Here is a 20605-nt window from a genome sequence, read left to right as displayed (position 1 = left end):
GGTCCACAGTATCTGGGAATAAGGAAGGGGGACACATGGAAGGGTGGCTGCATTGGGGCTTTAGTTATTTTTTCCTCTTTTTCCCTTGTCTTTTAACTGTAAAAAAGTACAGGTTTCATATTTAGTCCTTAGAGCTTCTCAGTTCAGCTCATATTTTCAATAGTTACCATATTTAATTTTTAACAGATTGTTTCTGAATGTATCTTTGTTTATGTTTCTAGTTCATTTAAATCAGGCACCTCTGTCCCATGCTGATTTTTAGCATCATCACTGCCATATTATTGCCTCTTCTTAAAAAGTCCAAAAATTGCCAATGCTTCAGTAGCTGTTTAGAGAAAAAAACCCACATCTGTCATTCAAGGCATTCAGGAACAGTGTAGGTGTTAACAGATGATTTACTATCTTGAAAGCTAATGCTTTCTAATTTCTCATTAGTAATGAGGAAGTATTGCATTCGCAGATTCTGTTCATTCTCAGATGCTGAAGTAGGGTGCAGAGGCCTACATCAAAGTATTTTTTGTAGTATCTTTTTCAAACTCTTTTACCTATGAAAGCACAGTTATGAAAAAATCTGTCTTTGTATCCTTACTGTTCTGTGTTACCTTATTGTATTTACCTTTGTTTCTGTGTTTTCTGCATAGTTTGTTTCTTTTTGCTTTTTGCCATGATTTGGTCTTCCTATCTTACAATGTCAGGGATCATGTTCTGCAGCAGCATTCCTTAATCTTTTGTTTGTGCATCACAGTTTGCATTAGTGTGCAAATGCTGTAATTACTTCTTATTGACATCATGTGGTGTCTTAACTGGGTTATATGCATTGTTTTCTCTAGTTATGGTCATGGCATATATGATAAGCTTTTATGGCCCTGCCTTTGTGCTCTTCTCTTAAAAATTGCAAAAAATCTTTTTGATGACAACTGTGTCTCTGCTGCTTTTTATCTGTAGCAGTGTGGTGTAATATTCTGTGCTCCCTTCCAGCTGTGCTCTGTCACAGGTTAATTATTTTTACCCCTAGTCCCTTTCAGGATGCTGGTATGTATCTTTGCTCATGATCAGCAGTGCGTTTTCTCTTTGTTGTGTCTGCTCTGGGGATAGTCCTGCCAAGTCTTCCTAGTGGGGAGCCTTCACCAGCCTGGCTTCTTCCTTCACTCAGTATTAATTTCAAATCCTTTTCTTCCTGTCCATTCATACTTCTCTGAGCTTCATGTACACCACCATTCATGTAGCTATTGTCTGTCCATCCCTTTTGTTTCCTTTTGCGTTGAGTAACTGCTCTTTTTTCCTTCCTAATTGTTTTACTGTCATTCTTTGCAGTTTCTACTCATGGTCTAGGAAGCTTTTGCTAACAGATGTCTTCCCTAGTCTGTCTGAACAATCAAATTGTTCCATAGATCTTCCTCCAAACTCGGAGGGTCTGTAAACCTTCAGCACTCTGTGAATTTTCTTCTTACTGTGTCTTTACATCCACCCCTAAATTACACAATCAACTCCAGCAAAATTTATGGATATCTCTCAGTGCTATAGGTCATTGCTACCCCCCCCCCCCCCCGCCCCCGGCCAAGAAACAATGAATATTTTATGCCAAGTAAAATCAGTAAAAACAAAAATATAAGTTCAATGTGGAGGACCTTTTTCCTCAGTAGTTAGGGCAGTCTGAGGATAGAGTACTGAGATTGTTCTCATGGGATGGAGGGGAGTCCAGTTCTTCCATTTTAGAAGGTGAACCATTTACTAAACTTTACAGCAAAAAGGAGGAATGCCAGATACTTTTCTTGTTGCCTGTGTTTCCTTGTTGGTGGTTGTTGTCATGTAGAGGCTGAAGTAGTAAGCACATTCTGAGGGTGAGCTGTTACTCCACAGGAAAAGGAATATGGAGACTACCCAACTAGCTATAAGTCCCAAATAGACCTTCCTTCTTGCCACTGGCAAAAGTTCAGTTATTTGTTTTCCTTCTTAGTAGTAGGAGTTTGGACATTGAAAGAACTTGACTGGGAAAACTGTAGTTACACTCAGACTTTGGCAGCTAAGACAGTATCTTAGAAGATTCTTATTTGTGATGTTTCTCTGTATTTCCAATGTAAAATTTGTCATGATAGAGCCACAGTGATTCTTACGTAGTTATTACTGAGAGCTACCAAATATTAAGACTTATTTTATGACTTAACATTTCAAAATGTTGATTTCCAAAATGCATGACAGGCCATTTCACAACAGGCTGTTTGAATGTGATCAGAGCAACTTGGGCAGTTCTACATAAAATGTCATAAGGAGACCTCCAATGCAGTGCATGCTGAGCCCCAAACACCATATATTTTTTGTCTTCCCTCAAAATTAAGCACAGGTTTGCATATATGCTTGTGTGGTCCCAGATTGAATTGGTTACAAATACATGTGGTTTCTGATGTATAAAACTGTTAATGCTTTAGACTGTTGCCAAACATAATATGAAGAACCACTTATTCAGGAACCTGATCTTTAGAATGCAGCATCGTTTGTAACAATTTTAACGCTAACTAAGTACACTTTGATGAGACAGCATTTAATAAAATGCTCATTAATTTCATCATTAGCAAGGGTATGCTAAGAAGTAAGCCAGTTTCTTATGTCACGCCCAATTAGCATCCCATGCTAGTAATCCCATTAGTATTGTTGAATTCACTAATGGAAAAACTAATGGGCATGCTACCAGGGCACATTAATTGGGCATGACACCAGTTCTGGTTTTAATTATTAAACTACGATAATGAAATGTGTGTGTTTGTAAAATATTAAAATGTTGAAATAGGAGAGAAGAAAATAAAAAATAGTATATGAAAAAGTGGGAATATATAAGGATACGTGTAACTTTGTGTTGTTATCATGGGGCAGAGGATGTGGTAGAAACCTCAGTACCAAGATGTTGGCTGAATGGAGTATCAAACCTGTTGTAAATGACACCAGGTGATATTTTTTCTGTAATCATGTACATATGTACATATCATATATATTTTGATACATAGGATACACAGTGGCAGTTCCCAATTCAAAAGGTACTGTAGAATATATGTATTCATGAATTTATATGCCACAATGCAATTTCTAATAGATGAACATGACTAAAGGCAGAATACTAAATTTTAACAAGAGGCTTTTAGTTTTTAGTATTAATTAAAATAGGTAGTTGTTTATATCAACAGGTTTTCTCCATGTGCATAACACTAAGATCCTTGGGCCAGAAAAAGTACTAAAAGATCTGGAGAAAAATTTGCTGAATCATCTGATTTGTTACTGCAAAGTTACAAGCTGGGCCTCTAAATGATGATGAACAAATTTTGCTTTTACATATTTTTTGAAAATGGTTTTTTGAAGCCATAACGTAACTACAGAGGTTGTGATTATTACAGCACAGTGCCTATACAAGGAAATGTTTTTCCACTCAGTAGTTGCCTGCTGCAGAGGACAATTTTGTTTTATGAATTCAGCAGAATAACTTTGAGTTCTCAGACAGTTCAAGTAGGATATAAAGTCCTGAGAAAATATTATGGGAATTATTAGGAAGTTATGTTATTTGGATATAAATATAAAGAAAATTCTTGAAATATATTGATTTTATTACATAATTTATTACTTTATGTGGTATTTTGTTTGTTTCTTTTCGATCACAAGATTTGGTTTGACAACTGCATGTATTACATTTCCCTAATTCAGCAAGTCCTTTTGATACCATGTTAACATGGACAGAACATGCATGTATTATTCTAGAAATATACCTCTTTTTTAGGTCTGTTCATTTAGACAACCCTAATGTGCAGCTGCTCTCTGTGGATGGCATGTTGCATCATGGCCATTAAACTTCACAGCCACAGCAATCCATGAAGTAGTTAAATAGAGGCATAATTTTAAAAATTAGTAAAAAAATAAAAAAAATGAGTAACAAGACCCTTACTGGCTTGTGTCTCAGTGTTGTCTTTATCAGTATTTGAGGAATGGGAAGGGGGACATATGGAAGGGTGGCTACTTTGAGGCTTTAGTTATTTTCTTTCCCGTTCTTTCCCTGTCTTTTAACTGTGAAAAAAGTGCAGGTCGTTTACATAGTCCTTAGAGCTTCTCAGTTCAGCTAATATTTTGAATTCTTAATATCTTGAATTTTAACAGTAACTTATTTCTGAATGTATCTTTGTTTATGTTTCATTTGAATCAGACAAACACAGGGATTTCTGGTTTTAAAAGAAACTCTCCTGGATCCTTAATCCTTCATTTATTATTTGAGAAGGTTAATTTAGTGGGGAAATCAGTCCTAAACATCATTCAGTAGTCCAAAAGAAGTTAAACAGAGGACTTCTGTCTTTATCTTTAGGTGTTATATACTACAGATTGTTATAAAAGAGTAAGGTATAATTCTAAATGTTACCTTCATAATATTCTAAATTGGATTCTTCTGTTTAATAAAAAGGGATCTGCAGTAGCAGTCACTCCAACTAATGATGGTGGAAAAGTGTACAATGATAACAGTTGGCACCAAATAACTGCTACAAGAATTCAAGCACTGGGAAACATCACAGTGGATGGACAGTATACAGGTAATCAATTCATGTAAATAAACCTGGTATTGCTCAGGGTATCGCTCGCTTGCTTACTTTCCCACCACCTGTGTTTGCCATACTGCAAAAAAATCGCTCAGTTTTCTGACAAAGTCACTACTGTTTTGTCTGCTCATCTGAGGTATCTGTCCAGCGTGAGTCTGATAATTTAATGCTAAGTATCTATTTGTGCTTGTTAATCTATAATTGTACTAATATTCTGCTATAAAACAGAGGATTAAATATTTCCTGGATATGTATGGGAAAGTATTAGGACATGGTGTCAGTCTCTTTTACAAAATACCAATATTTTGTTACTGAGTTGAAAATCAGTTGGAAGCACTGAATAACAGGATGATGATCTATTTTTTCAGGTTCTTCCTTAGCAACTAGTGGAAGTACCATTATTGGAGAGAACACGGGAGTTTTTGTTGGAGGACTTCCACAGGGTTATACTATTGTAAGAAAGGATGTAGGTGAGTATTATTATATATAAGTCTGTACAGTTTCTCCAGTTTTACATTTTGGGATAGATGGAAATATACATATACCTGATTTCATGAGATTAAAGCAGAATAGGATGTCTGTGTGCATTTTAATGGATTTATACACAGAACTGCTATGACTCTGAAACTCATGGATATATTTTACATACAGATTCCCAAATTCTTTTCAAAAATACACATGAAAATTGTGTTTATTAGATGAAGCACAGAGTTATGCATCCCACTTGAATGCAGGGGTACAACATGCTGGTTGTTTTTGATGTGAGTTTGTAGTCTTCAGAGATTGTCCCTTTGAATATGGTGGTGTATGAATATACCTGTATTTTACAGGTATAGAATTTATGTGGAGCTGGATCATAGCTGGCTTCCAGAAAAATCAATAAACTTGAATTTTCATATATAAATGTGGTATTTATGTCAGTCTACAACTGAGAGGTGTGGACTGTGAGAGGTGCAACGAGGTGACTGCTTACAAAACCAGTATGCAATCAGCTGTTCTCAGTGAATTCATTTCCATATTTTTTATCATAATAACCTGAAAGCCAAATTATTTACTATGTTTGTGTTTGCCTCTCTGACATGAAATCCAGTGGGGTACACTAAAGTCCCACTCCCTCTTTCCTTCTTAGCCACTTTACTAAAACCAGAAACTCAGGCATGTGTTCTAAAACTTGGTGCAGAAAATAATCCAGGATGCTTCCCTTAAAAATCTCAGCTAAATAATCAAGACAAGACTGGCTGTAAATACCATTTGAGAGAAGACCAATAATATATCTGCTTTATGTTTTTGTCCCCAGTAGGTAAAAAGAGTTAATAAACTTTGTGATGAAGCTTCTAAACATATATTCATCTGCCTTAGGTTTTGCAACATTATTTCTTCCTATTCAGCCGGAGTGTGCCTTTCCTCAGAATTATTATTTTGTTTAAAAGAGCAGATTTATGCCATTGATTTGAAAGTACCTGTATGCAAGATCTCAAAAAGTTTAATATTTTTCAGCTGTTTGGCAGAAGCTGCTGTCTTTAGGGACTAGAACAATTTAGAAATCTGGATCTAGCTTCATACCCATCTTTATGAAATGATTGATGGCTGGTTTTCAATACACATATGGATGTATCTGATAGGAAGAGCATGTCAAAAACATATATTAATTCCTGTGTCTAGTTGCAGGTGATTGGCTTAAAAAATATTTTCTTTTTTTTTTTTTTTTGCAGGGATGAAGAGGATAGTAGAGAAAGGATTTGTTGGGTGTCTCAGTGACATATCCATGAAAAAAGTGCACACTCCCTATGAAAACTGGGAATCTTTGAACTGGCAGTATGCTGAAGAGCAGAACAATGTCTATCATATTTGGGAAGGATGCCCTATTGTCCTCTCAGAAGGAGCACATTTTCTTGGCAGAGGTAGTTTGCTGTACTATTGCATTATCCAAGTATGTTCTTGAAATATAAAAGGCGATCATATCAAAAGTATTGTAGTGATCTGCTTTTCAAAGCAGTTTTAGTTACAGAGGATTATTTTTGAATGGTTTAAAATCGGTTCTCTGAGTTTACAGAAGGTTGCTGCATGAAAGAGGAATTGCATTCACAGACAGGTAGTGATGCTGTAACTGCATACAGATTTGATCTGCGTGTAAAAGGTGAAAGTTCACTTTTGCAGAGGCATAAAATATACCTATAAGGTACCAAAAAATATCATATAAAAATGCCAGGTAAAAAAATGAGAATATTTTACTAGTCTAGTTTCTTGCAGTGTGTTATCGATAAATGTCCTTTACAAAGCTGAATGATAAAGTTGTAAACTATAATCTTGAAGCCCAAGCTCTTCACATCAAAGTAGAAAGGAGCATCTAAATTTTTACTTTTGGTTTCCTGAACCTATTTACTTATGGATTTGATTAGCTAATGTATGCATTCACTTTCTTTCCAGGGTTCCTGGAATTGCATTCAAGTCTTTTCAGTGGTGGATTGGAATTTGAGATCTCATTCAAATTCAGAACAGATCAACTGAATGGATTGCTTCTATTTGTTTACAATAAAGATGGTCCAGATTATCTTGCAGTAAGTTCAAAAAGACAAATAACTATATTCAAACATGACCTGTGAGTTTTGTCTACTGAAGCCAACCTACCACTTAAAGAAATTTCAAACCATACATTATTTTCATGTTTTACTAGTTTTGAAATGCTTTGCACAGCAAAACATAAGGGAAGCAAAAATACTCCAAGAGGTGTTCAGTTCTGTTACCTGTGTTATTTATATCATAAATAAGAAAGATATCAATATATGAAAAGTACAGTTATTGTCTTTACTGGATTAGAAAAGAGAATAAAAGACATGTATTAAAAGTTTTCACTTCATTCCTAGGAAAATATAGAGTTATGCATTTTCCCAGTTCTCACACTGGAACAAAGTCAATTAAATTGTAAATCAAACAGTTCATGATGGAATTTGTGCATTCTTCTAATAAAGCTTTCTCTTTTAGGTATACGTATTTCTGCATAATCCGTAACATTTTTTTAATTTTAATTTGAAACATATAGACAGAAAATTAGTGGTCTAGCTTAATTCCATCTCCTTCCTGTCATGGATTTCCCAACACTGTACAAATCCTGTGGTAGACAAATTTGTGAGATAGTGTCTATGAACTTTCTTTTTGGTATCTGTTAAATAAGTCTGTTTATACTCAGAATTACTTGTGCTTCCATAGTTTCTAATATGTTTCAATGTATTGTAGTTTCTCAAATTCTTTTATTAGCTACATGGCTCTGAATTTTGGTATTTTCCTTCTCTCAAGAGTTCTGAGTGTCATTAGATTGTGGTCACCGTTACTTAGTAGGTCAACTATAGTTGGTGCAAGTACCAACTAATAGGTATTACAGAGCATTAAATAAAAAAAATACTTTTTCAGTTTTTCCAGGAAGCAATAATTTATTTTTAGAGGTTTTTGAGAGTATTGTTATTCTTTATGACCCAATCTGCCCTTTCTACTCTTTTATTGAATTTAATTTATTTATTTATGTCTTATTATGCAGCTGTTTTGCTAATGGCTGTCATGTCACAGCCTGTTTTATTGCATGGTATTATATCTAATGGGTCTTTTCTTTTAAACTTGTGACCTAAAACATATAAATATATTTTTCTCCTTTTCAGGTCAACTATAACTTACTCTTTATTTTCTTTTTATGCTACTAGCTTTTCCAGCAGATAATTTTTCCTGGGTTTTGGATTCTGCTAGACTGGTTTGCTTCCTCTTTTTCAATTTGCCTTAGTTGAAAAATTAAAATGAGTTCCAATAACAAGTCTTACTAATTACAGTTATTACTTTAATTTTGCCCTCAAGTAATGACCAAGATCATGAGCTAATAGCATTAGATTTTATATCTACAGTACTATTCCTCCCTAATAAAAAGACTTGTATGTGTGTAGTTCACAACACAGGGGCACTATGGATATGAACAGTATTCACTGGGTTTCTTCTGGAGATTCTGGCAGTATGTGATCCTTGTTTCCTCTCTGCTGCTCTGTGTCAGACTACCAGAAATAGGAGCAAATAGATTCTGACTATAAAGTAGGAAAGGGGACATACTAAATTGAAAGTGGAGTCAAAAGCACAAAGTAGTTAGACAAATCAATTTCCTTTTCTACTCATACTTCCAGATTTGTGGCAGGTTTATATTTGTATTATTTTAGCTCTGATGGGATAATTTTCTTAGCATATGTCCTAAGCCAAGTAAGTTTTTTTATCTCACTTTCATCCTGACCTCAGTGTCTCCATAGCTTTAAGATGAGGAATTTTAGAGAGGATGAGTATATGTATGCATGCTTTTCCAACCCTTGCGGCTTTGTGTTCTGCACATACATAATGATGACAGAAGGTTTTTCTGTACACTTGAGCTCACAATAAAAGGTTAATAGAAAGTGAAAATGAGGTGCGTAGTGTGTTGCACATGAGCTACAATGTCTTTGTTAGGAGCTTTGGTCAGGAGACACTTGCACAGCAAAACATTATGAGCTATATTGCTTATCCTGAGTGCCAGTGTAAGATGGTATTCCCTGACCCTTTCCTCTGCATAGGTCATAGGTCTCTTATTAGCTTTGTAATTTGGGAATGACTACAACTAGACACACAGCTGGTCTGATACCAAACAGCCAAAGACTCTATCTTGTCTTCTGCCCTAGACAAAACGATGTCCTGGAAAGGTGCTATGCATAAAGGTCACTTTGGTGATTTCCGTGCCCCGAGAATTAACTAAAGCCAAGGAGTTCAATCTGATTATCTTTGGATACAGGCATAAAAATTACAGGCCAACTGTGACCAGATATGCTAGTATGAATCACTAGCTCACACTCTGGCATGTGTTTCCTCATGAGGGTTATGTGATTAAAAGAATCTGTGACTGCTGATAAAGTTTGCATTACTGATTTTGATGCTGACCACTTTAACAGCAGCAAAACCCTAAGCATTGTCAATCTTATGTGCACCAGTGGCACTGACTCCCCAGACATTGTACCTGGTGATTTGGTTCTGCAAAGCTGCAAAGAATGATAAAAGTCCTGCAAGAACTTTTTCCAAAGAATTGCACTTTTGAATGGCTGCATGAAGTAAAACAACCAGTGTCCAAGATGAAACTGTAACTATGATGAAACCAAAGAGGGGTGTGAAATTTGTGTTTGGAGAACTCAGTCAAAGCCTTTTTATTAGCAAAGTGAATGGCACTCACACAAGACTTGTTGGTTACCAGCTATTTCTCTCTACTGGGTGTCAGTCAGGAAGAAATTCTCATTCCTTTTCCATTAGAGTGCCTGATTCTGAGGAGACTGTTCAGGGTCTGTGTTTGGGCCTCTGCTCTCTGGCTGACATGTCTGAACTGGAATGAACATCAACATGAATAACATGTACTTTTTCTTTCAAAGGGCTCACAGGCAGTCTGTCCTTGACAAGTTTTTTGAAGTCCAGTGCTTTTCTCTGCTGATATTCCTGAATCGCAGGAAGACTTCTCAATTCAAGGGAGATAAAGCCATAATCGCTCTTCTAGTTCTACATTGGTTGAGGCCATTTTGGATGTCAGGTTTAACCAAGTGTCATTCAGTGTCTAATGCAGTCCCTATCCTATTTGAGTTTTGTTTCCCAGTGCTAGGTCTGCATATTCCTTTCATCTTCAAAATCATATGTTTATAAGCAGATTGAGTGAGGCAGGGACTGGCTCCTGCAGAGAAGTACAATACAGAACCAAAAAATCATCTAAGTCGAATGGGCCTTTTGGAGTAATTTACTCCAAATCTCTGCTAAAAGCAATACCAACTTACATTTGATGAGGTTGCTCCAGGCATTTTCTGTTTGAGTATTGTGCATCTCTCTACAGATGGACAATCCACAGCTTTCCAAATTCTACAGCCTGTTCCAATCTTTGACTGTCCTCATTATAGGAAAAAACAAAACAAAAACAATCCACAAAGAAACCAGCCCATATCTTATACTGTTTCTCTCACTACAATTTATCTTTGGTCTCTCATCCTTTCACAATGAGCCTCTGAAAAGAGACTGGGTCTGTCTTTTCTATGTCTTCCCTTAAGGCAGTTGAACAGTGAAGTTTCCTTCCCTCTTACTCTTAAGACCAAACAAACCCTGTTCTTTCATCTTCAACTTATGCACTAGATACTGCAACCACGGATTAACTTTGTGCCCCTTCACTGGGTTCATTCTGGTGTGTCACAGTATTTTTCATGTACCAGAGTGTCCACAACTGGATACAGGAGTCCAGATGTGGTCTTATACTCCATGGATAGAGGGGAAGAGTCATGTCCTTGGAACCTATGCCTACGTTATTTCTAATGTAGCCCAGTGCATGTTGGTCTTCATCATTTTGAGAGTATGCTGGTGGCCAGTGTTCAATTTGTAATCCATCTTGACTCAGTATTTTTCTTCAAAGCTGCTTTATATGTCTGGGATATCATTGAAAGCCCCCTTAGCCATCACCTGCAAACTTGTTCAGAGTATAGCTGATCCTATTGCCCAGAACATTAATCAAATTTTTAGTCAGAGTTGGTCCCTGTATCAATGTCAGAGAGACACCACAACCTGCTAGTGGGACTGTGGAAGCTCTTCTTGCCCTTATCTACCATTCAGGCTAAGCTTTGGCTTTCCTAATTCCAAACTTACATGCTCAGGTATATCACAGTAAGAATTGAGTACATAGAGAAAAGTGTTAATGAAACTTTGTACCTCAGATTCTGAAAGCAAGCTTGCTTTTAAGAATTAAACTGGAAATTGCCTAGATTTAGAGCTTTGGTATAATACTGTCATTCAGCTGAGAGATGGCAAGTGAAGTGTTCATGTCTGGCAGAAAAAGATGACCTTCATGCATTTTTGGTTTAAAGTAATAATATATTTTCCATGGATAGATTAAAAATCAAGTAGGTTTTTTAAAGTGGTCCCAGAATTTTATCTAAACCAAACAATTTATCTTTTTTTTTTTTAAATCTGTGCCCAGTAGCTGTGCTCAGACTTGTGCAGGACTTTGCTTTTTTTTTAGTCTTCACCATGTAGAACAGTTGAAACTACTGAGCAGTGCTCCCCTCTCTTTAACTTCACTTTGATGTTCTAAATGTCAGTCCAGGTCAACACAAAAAGCACAAGTATCATTCACTGCGTGCTTTAAAACTATGCCAAGATAAGTAAATTGGAAGAGAGTTGTGCTGAGTAGTGACCCTGTGTCAAACGTTGTGCCCTCTCTCTGGCTTCCAGGTCTGGCAAGATGCCTGGCATACCACTGTCCCTGGAATGCTTTCTTCACGTCAGCACAGTGTGCTCCATATTAATTCTCATCAGTGAAAAAAAGCAATGACTTGTCCAATGGACACCTTTGTCAAGCTGTTCTCATCAGCACTGATGCCATGATCAGTCCTTCACCTTAGCTATAAATGGCTCTAAACTCATGGAAATAGGAAAAATTGTGGTGCCAATCAAAGAAAGAAACAAAATCCCCAGTTCCTCTGTCTCATGAGCAAGAAGTCAGTGTTGGGAATAGGACTAAATATATCAGTTTGTCAACAATGGTGATAAGAATTTATATTAAATCTAGGTTTTATTTCACTTAATAAGGTTTTAGCATAGAAACAGTGATGCCTTTTTGTGAATATATTCATCTTTTTCAGCCACCAGTTCATCCCCTAAGTGTTTACTGCTTTATATGTGCCATTTCACGGTCTCAGCTCTCTTGTGTTCCATTCAGTTAGGATAAAGAGCCTTGCAGTAAAGCATTTGGAAACTTCTGCAGTGAAACGTTTAAGTAAAATGTATTTCTATTAGAGAATTGGCACATTAATCTCAAAAAGCACATACAAACCCAATTATTTTCTTACAAGATCTAGAATAATAAGGATGAAATGTATGAATGTAAGAATCAATGTATGCTGAAAAAATTTGAAATTGAGTTCACGAGCCAATTAAAAAGACCTTAATCAGGTCTGACATTTCATTTCCTTATTATCTTGTTACATTCTTCTAAAAATGAATAAATAGATAAAATACTGTTTTCTCATTCTCAAAAAAAGGCAAAACAGTCCTGATTTATTGTCTTTCTTTTTTAGTTGCATTAGTGCCAAAGTCTGTTTTCAAAAAATCAAAATATATTTTCCTACATTCTGAATTAACCAATACGCTGTATTTAGTGTATTAGCTGGAAGATAAACAGTATTATCTGGAAGATAAAAATTTCTTATTAATTGATCATATGCATAACTCCCTTGATTATGTTTTTTTAAAAGAACTTTCTATTGTTGTGTATTTGATATACCTTTCAAACTTTTTTTCTGTTTTAAAATATATAGATTGAACTGAAAAGTGGAATATTAAACATCTTTTTGAAAACTGGCATTGTCTTCACACAAGTGGATCTCTGGTTGGGACTATCTTATTGTGATGGGAAGTGGAATGAAGTCACAGTGAAAAAGGAGGGCTCTGTGCTTTCAGCAAGTATGAATGAACTGAGAGAGCAGGCTCTCGAACCGCGTGTTCAGCAGCTGAAAGTAAACTCGCCCATCTACATAGGAGGAATCCCACCTGAGATTCAGAATTTTTATAAAGAACTGGGGTTGGAACAAGGTAAGATGACATCAAGAACATTTGTTTTTGAAACTGGTGTCATGCACAAGGTGGACATTGTGGTGCTGATGGAAATTCATGAATTTATAATGTTAATTTTTCTTTCCACCTATTATTACTTTTACCCCCAGTTATCCCTACCTATCTAGCTTTACTTAGTCCTGATCCTTTTGTAAAGCTATAAAAATGTTTCCAACCCTGTGATAACTGAAGCAATCTAGCCGATAGGGGAACTGGAGAGTAGCAAGTGGTAAACTGAGATGTCCAAGCAGATGATCTCAAATCTTCAGAAAGTCAGTTCTTATAAACTTGTTTCACATGTTCAACTTGTGTCACTTGGAGATCTGGAATAAAAAACTGGTAGAAAACAGTAAACATAACTTCAGTCACTGTAATGAGGCTGGGTGCTGCCACATGGAAGAATAGAGAGGGTTTTAGGCCATTTTTAGGTGATAATGTGTCTAATCTAAAAAATGAATATAAACCCCTGAATCTGGATTTTGACTACAATTTCTATGGTGTTTTCATCAGGAGGGGAGATGGTTATATTTTTAGCCATCACTGTGACCCTTCTGTTCTGGAACAGGTCAAATTTATAGAGAAAAGAGAGAAGCAATAATTGCAGCCTGATACTAGTGACCTTCACAAAAGGAAATGTAGTTGAAAAGTGTCTACTAAACTGGCTCTAATTGGGTTCATTTTTTCATTATTTGTGAAACTATTCATCAGTCATGGTGTATTTTTTGGATACTGCGAACAAATAAGTGATTAGTGGGGCATCTAGTAAGTGGTTTTGAATGCATGAACTCACACTAAAAGTGTGCATCAAGGAAACTTTGCTGAGCTGTATTGAAGCCTTGTGATTTCCCAGCTATAGAGTAGCTGGAACCAAATCCATGCACTAGCATCACAGATATTTCAAGAATATAGTATTCTTCCAGCTGTAAGTATCACATATAATATAATCTTCCTTCAGGTTCTGTGTGCATAATATTTATGGCCCAAAAGAGCTAGCCAGTCATCCCCTGTCAGTGTTGCCTCGTAGCAGATGGTGAGTGGATGCATTCACAACTCCTGCAGCAAAGAGATCTGTGCACAAAGAATCTAGGGCAACACAACACCCAAAGTGAATGTCTGAAGTGCATATTGAGGCACATCAATAAACATTAGTCCTCCACTAACCCTCCTCAGTGCGCCACAAAATAAGATGGTGGCCGTGAATTCATATATAGAGTGTCACAAGATAAAAACATTCTTATGTGTTCCCAAATGTAGTTTTAGGTGAACAAGATGAGACATTACAGTTTAAAGCATACATTTGTTTCAGACTATAATGATGTACTGGTAAGATAATAGACTATGGAGACCTTATGATTTAATAAGTATTTAGAAAAGGTTTTCTCAATCAGTGGCTGCTTGGTAGTTAATTTTGAGTAGGGAATACTGTTTTTCTCACAGTAAATAAGGGATAAATATCCTTCTCCTCCCACCTCACTATCATGTCAGTTACAACTTTAACTTTAGAAATTTCAGCTGGAGTCTATGATGACTGTAGTTGAAATTTCTTTCATTAAAGTTGTGACTTTATGAAGTCTGTGATGACTCTAGTTGCATGACCCATGATATGCCCCCCTGAGAGGTTCAGAAGGAAGGTACCTGGTAGAATGTTTGTGAGAATTTCTACTGTCTTTACTTGCAGCTACTTGAGAATAAATAAGATTACATGGCTGACTTCAGTCAGAAATCTTCAAATAGTGATAAATGTTGCTAAAAAGATACTAAAAGTAATGTATAAAAATAGATTATACAGTATGCATCTCACTGCAAATTAACTGTTCATTTTATCTTGTGATTAGGATAGCTGTGCAGACTGGGGCTCTTTCCTCTGCCACAGACTAAGAACCTGAGCAGGTTATTGTGGAGTAGGACTTGAGCTTAAATTAGGATGTATTCATTCTAAGAAGCAGTTTGGCTAAATTCCTGCCATTGTGGAGAAAGAAGGTGTTTTAAAGGATGATTCAAAATGGATGTCCACCCTCAGTACCCCTGTTTGCATTAATTATGTACGGACATTAGATTCTCAGTTTGGGTGGCTAGGTACAAATACCACTCTTATCTGTCATCTTGTGCTAATAAAGGCAATAAAAGTACATAAGATATAGTTACAGTGCTTTCCCAAAGCTAAAGAGCAGCACTTATCTGTGAGAGGTGGATTTTTAATTAAAAAAGTTAATTCTTAAATTAATTGAAGTCTTCAGTTTGGTTACTGTTTACTTTGGGTTTATGTTAAATGCCAATCAGTGCTCAGATTTGAGAACTATTTTGTATCAATTTATTATTTTTAGTAAATATAAAAATTTTAGCAACTGCATTCTGAATTTTGTAGTGGTGTTTTAACTGCATATATCTAATTTAATGTATTTGTAATGTTGATAGCAATGTTACACATACACACAGAAACGTGTATATAGAAATAAAGATAAAATGAAGCTTCTTAAATTTTTTATTATAAACAGTTTGAGGTTATGTTTCTAGAGTATGTTTGTAAAAAGCATACCAGTTATTTCCCCATTATAAAAAACCAAAATACCTCCCTCTGATCTCCTGAAGTTAATTGTATTTTTAATCTAGATATTCTTCTCAGTTTGAGGAAGGATGTGTATCAACAAAATATTAGCCAGCAGAAGAAAGCTGATATTAAAAGTCAGAATCATTTTTATGGTAATAATTTTAAAGTGAAAAGTGACAGTAGAGAAAAGAGAAAGCTATTTCCTTGTAGGATGGAATTTCTAACAGTGAAATGTTGACCAGTAAGACAGGAACTTACCAGTTTAGTATCTTCAAAGTGTAGGCAGAATGTCATGTTGGAAGTCAACATATTCACATTACAGTCTTTAATGCTGAAAATATAGAATTGAAAGGAGCAAAAGTGTTTCTTAATGACTGAAGCTCTTTATGTGGTACTAATCCCTTACTATTTGCTAGGTTTCGGTGGTTGCATGAAGGATGTTACATTTACACGAGGTGCTGTCGTTAACTTGGCGTCTGTGTCCAGCAGTGCTGTCAGAGTCAATCTGGATGGATGCCTATCAACTGACAGTGCTGTTAACTGCAGGGGAAATGACTCCATCCTAGTGTACCGAGGAAAAGAGCAGAGTGTTTATGAGCGTGGTCTACAACCATTTACAGGTAGCACATTGGTTCTTTAAATAAAATACTCTTTGTTAATGTATTACTGTGTTCAGTGCTTTTTTATTATTTTTTAATCTTTTACCTCCTCTATACTTCTCAATGTCCTTTGAAGAGTACCTCTATAGAGTGGTTGCTTCACATGAAGGAGGATCGGTATCGAGTGTGTGGACCCGCGTCCGTACAAGAGAATCAGGTAAATATAATTTAAAGTTGTACTTATTCTCATATTTCATAAGCAATGCAATGCCCGGTTGAAGGTGTTCAAGAACTGTCTGGACACAACCCTGTGCCATGTGCCGTAGGATGACTCTGCTTGAGCAGGGAGGTTGGGCCACATGACCCACTGTGGTGCCTTCTAGCCTTTCCCATTCTGTGATTTTGTGAAGACAGTCCCCCCAGAATGATTTTGAGTAGGGCATGTTGCATAGTATGAATGAGAGTGAAACTGCTTCATGCTTTGAACAGGTACAAAGTTACAGTCATCAGCCAGAAAGTGATCAGGCAAGTATTTTCTTCTAATTCAAGGTATTTTCCAAATATATATTAGATTATGTCATTATGTGACAGCAAAGATGGTTAAAGAATTGAATGGCATCAGCTGAGTAAGAGCAGCCGTGCATCTAGTTGTGCTCACATGTGCACACCTGACCTCATGGCAAATGAGTAGACTGGAGTAAGTAAATCTACATTTTCCTATGTATAACTTAGTGATACAAAGTCGGGTGTAGAGAAAGGTGGTACTGGGGAAGCAGCACAAGCTGTGGAGGATGAGAGACCATCGAATTGCTCGGGTCTTGTGAAAGTTGTTTTTGTAAATGACCCGCACGTGGGTTTGCTGCTCAGTGCTGCCGAATGAGGATTCTTTTAACAAGTAGTCTGTATATTGTGTGTGAAAATGTGGCAATATTTACTACAAAAGCAGCATGTGGCTTGTAGAGAAGGATTCAATGTAAAAACATAATACCTGCTGAGCATTAAAGATCAAATTTTTCCTATGTCTTATGAAGAAAATCTTAAAAGTGTTTCCTATTCTGCTCAGTGTTTTTGCAAACTTTGGCAAGCAAGTTTTTGAAGATTGACAGTTCTGTGTATTTTCTTTAAGCGACTTTCTCTCTTGTTTAAGTTGAAGCCTAATTGCATTTCATCAATGCAGATAATTCCTTTGATGGAAGTTATTCAATGTATCATCTTAGAAAAACATGTGCTACCTGCACAAATATTGGACTTGCAGATGCACTCTTATACAATTCAGTCATTATTTTGTGTGCCACCCAGAAGGCACAAATATATGCATATTTTCATATTAACTATCTGACAACTGTAAGGTTTGTCACAAATTTGTTTGCAAGCTGACCACAGCATTGAGCAGTCTACATTCCCTGGGGTTGGAGAATAATTGCACTATTTAATTATTTTTGAGTTGGTTTTGTTATATCCCTTATGAGAAGACCATCTGCTGTACAGTACCTTACCTTGCTCTGTGATACACTTCATAGCTAATAAAATCAATATATTATTGTAGTAATGGAAACTTTCTCAGAGTACCACATTCTTACATTACACAAGAATTCACAATTTCCAGATATTTTTGTACTTTTCATGCTGGTACCCTTCTGATAAAAGACAAGGCTGCACTCATATTTAATGAAAGTAAACAATCAAATTACAAATAAATAGGTTATTTAATAGTGAGAAAAGCAAATGATCATCAGCAGGGCTAGGGAGTCCATGTGCATTTATGGCAAACTCATCATCCATCATCCTGCCATAGTGTTCCTTGGGTCTTTCCTCTGCAACTCTTGTGCAGTCATCTGTGATGAAGCTGTTACTGGCCAGACCTTTGCTTAGTATAGTAATATCTAAGAAATAGTTAGAGTTTATAGGAAATGGGATGATTTCTTTTTATTAGCAACTATATGCATATATGACCTTGGTTTTCCATTCTTTTAAAATTTTCATTTTCTTTTTTTTTTCCTTTTTTACTTTTTATGTTATGGAATGATCAGAAGCAAAGGATTTTGCAAAAAGGCCTTAAAAATCTCTGCTTTGTTCCCAAGAGAGGTGCACGGCATTGTGGAAATAGGAAAATAAATGGAAGATCTTTAATTTTTTGAAGGACTTCTGTAAATGAGAATGCAAATGTTTAGAAATGTTTCATAATTGTGGAATTCTGTGGTTTAGGTGTCCAACTGATAAATATCAAACTCTTCTCTGTTGCAGTACTGTCTGTTCAGTTGTATTAATGTAATGCCTGAGCTTGTTAGCTACATACAATCCACCTCCTCTCTTTGTGAGTGATGCTTAAATATGTTTGATACATGAAATGTTTTTCGAAAATTGCAACAAGACAAGAAGAATGTTATGTAGATGGAGTTTTGATGGTTTTGAAATATAGCTTAAACTGAATAGCTCAAGATGTGCAGTCATATTAAATCAATGCTGAAAAGTTACAACTCTAATAAATTGTATTTATGCTAATGGTTGAGTCTGATTTACTGCAGCCATTAAAAGTGAAGAATAGGGGCAATAGTCTCCTTAGAGCTGCCATTTTCTCTATTTTCTATTTTATCCTTCTACAGTTCCACAAAATGTGCCAACTCCCTCAAGAGTTCACAGTATAAATGGTTACAGCATTGAGGTCACCTGGGACAAACCAGCTGGGGTCATAGGTGTAATTGAGAAGTACATTTTGAAAGCATATGAAGCGGATGGTCCCAATGTACCCATCACTAGAGCTGAGCTTGCTGATGCTGGTATGCTCACAGGTAAATGCTGTTAAGTACCATTTTTAGACATATATAATAACACAGAATGCTTATATCTCCTTTTGTTGTAAAAAACTACTTCTCTGATTCTGCGTATACACAGCATAGATAATATTTGGAAAGAGTTATTAATGTCAGCATCCTCATAGTAATGTACTGATTTTAAAGAACAATAGAAATTAGGATACAACACAAATACTAAAAAGCAATTCGTGAACTATTTATGATCTGGGGGATAAATGCTCTTTTGGTTTGCTTGTTTTGGCTTAGTATATGTGATTTTTTTTCCCCTCCTTCACTGTTTTTCTATCCAATTCACCTATATTAACTCCAAATGTGGGTCCCATAGGGTACATTTTGACCTGATGTACGAAAACACTTGATGTACCTGTCTAATTTGATCATACAGATGTAAATGATTTGAGTGGGAACTAGCATGTATTTGCGCTAATTGGGTGCTGTGGTTGATATCACTGGGATATGAAGGTAGGTTTTTATGGAATGAAGGAATTCAGGGCTTTGTGTTTAGGCGGTTTGGTTGCTGCTGAGCTGTGGGTTTTGGACAGAAGCTGTAGGGAACTGTTACATGAGGTGTTTCCTGTAGTCTAGGACTTTTTACCCATAGGAGGCAGATTTTTTTAGGAAGAAATGCTGGACTCTTTCTGCTACATAGAGGACATTTTAGGACAGTTCTTCCTGTCCAGATAGCGAGGATCTGGTTTTCTGTTCCATATCAACAAACTGCCTTTGTTGCTGCTACAAAGTTATCCAGGAAGGAAGCACATTGCCTGCAAGAATCTGAATTATGTTATATGGTGACTAAATGGGGAAATAGTACAAAATCTACTTTCATTGTAACATTGTGACCAATAGTTTTGTTTTTATAATCTCTAGCATCAATTATTTAATTAATAATGAATTATAATTTAAAAGTGGTAACAATGTAATGTTCAAAGAGGATGCTTTGGTTTGGCTCAGGTTTGGGCAGTACTATAGCCTTGGAAAATGTATTAACTCAGGCATCATAGTTTTGCCCAAGTAATAGTTTTTACATAAGTATATGTGGTTTGTGTTGTTCCTCTGCCATAACCTATGTATACATTTTCAAAGGAAAACTTGCATGTATTTTATTTTCTTCAGTTTGAAATATCTCGACTATTTGTGAGTAATGAATATACATGGGCTTTCTGTCCTTACTGTGGTTTCTTTGATGACCTTGTTGATTTCAATATTCTTTATTTTAGCTATAAGGCAATGCAAATTTTGCTAGTAGAATTTAAAGACCATAGTAGAAACATATGGATTAGATTATTCACAGCTGATGATCACAACCAAAATGTTGCTTAAATTTGTTGGTGTTTTGCCGTGATTATGTGTCAGGGTTATGAAAAAGTCTATACCAGGCTGGACAGGTAAGATGTTATCTGCATGCAGCTTACAGGAGGTTGGAGAAGACATACCTTTATATTAAATGGAGAC

At 36.1% G+C, this 20605-nt stretch overlaps 1 protein-coding gene across 1 annotated transcript in view; it reads left to right on the top strand.

The window, feature by feature from the left end:
* The window catches only part of USH2A (usherin), a 387863-nt gene that overhangs the window by 137347 nt on the left and 229911 nt on the right, over nt 1–20605 (top strand). The window contains exons 22-30 of the mRNA XM_071578650.1: nt 4433–4559; nt 4934–5031; nt 5954–5958; nt 6288–6466; nt 6993–7123; nt 12896–13169; nt 16155–16358; nt 16474–16554; nt 18941–19126. Coding sequence (XP_071434751.1) covers nt 4433–4559; nt 4934–5031; nt 5954–5958; nt 6288–6466; nt 6993–7123; nt 12896–13169; nt 16155–16358; nt 16474–16554; nt 18941–19126 — 1285 coding nt within the window. The remainder of the gene's footprint in view (nt 1–4432; nt 4560–4933; nt 5032–5953; nt 5959–6287; nt 6467–6992; nt 7124–12895; nt 13170–16154; nt 16359–16473; nt 16555–18940; nt 19127–20605) is intronic.

The sequence above is a fragment of the Pithys albifrons genome, chromosome 2, assembly GCF_047495875.1.
Source record: "Pithys albifrons albifrons isolate INPA30051 chromosome 2, PitAlb_v1, whole genome shotgun sequence".
Taxonomy (NCBI): domain Eukaryota; kingdom Metazoa; phylum Chordata; class Aves; order Passeriformes; family Thamnophilidae; genus Pithys; species Pithys albifrons.
Note: the sequence above shows the minus strand (reverse complement) of the source record. Positions and strands in the feature narration are given on the sequence as shown.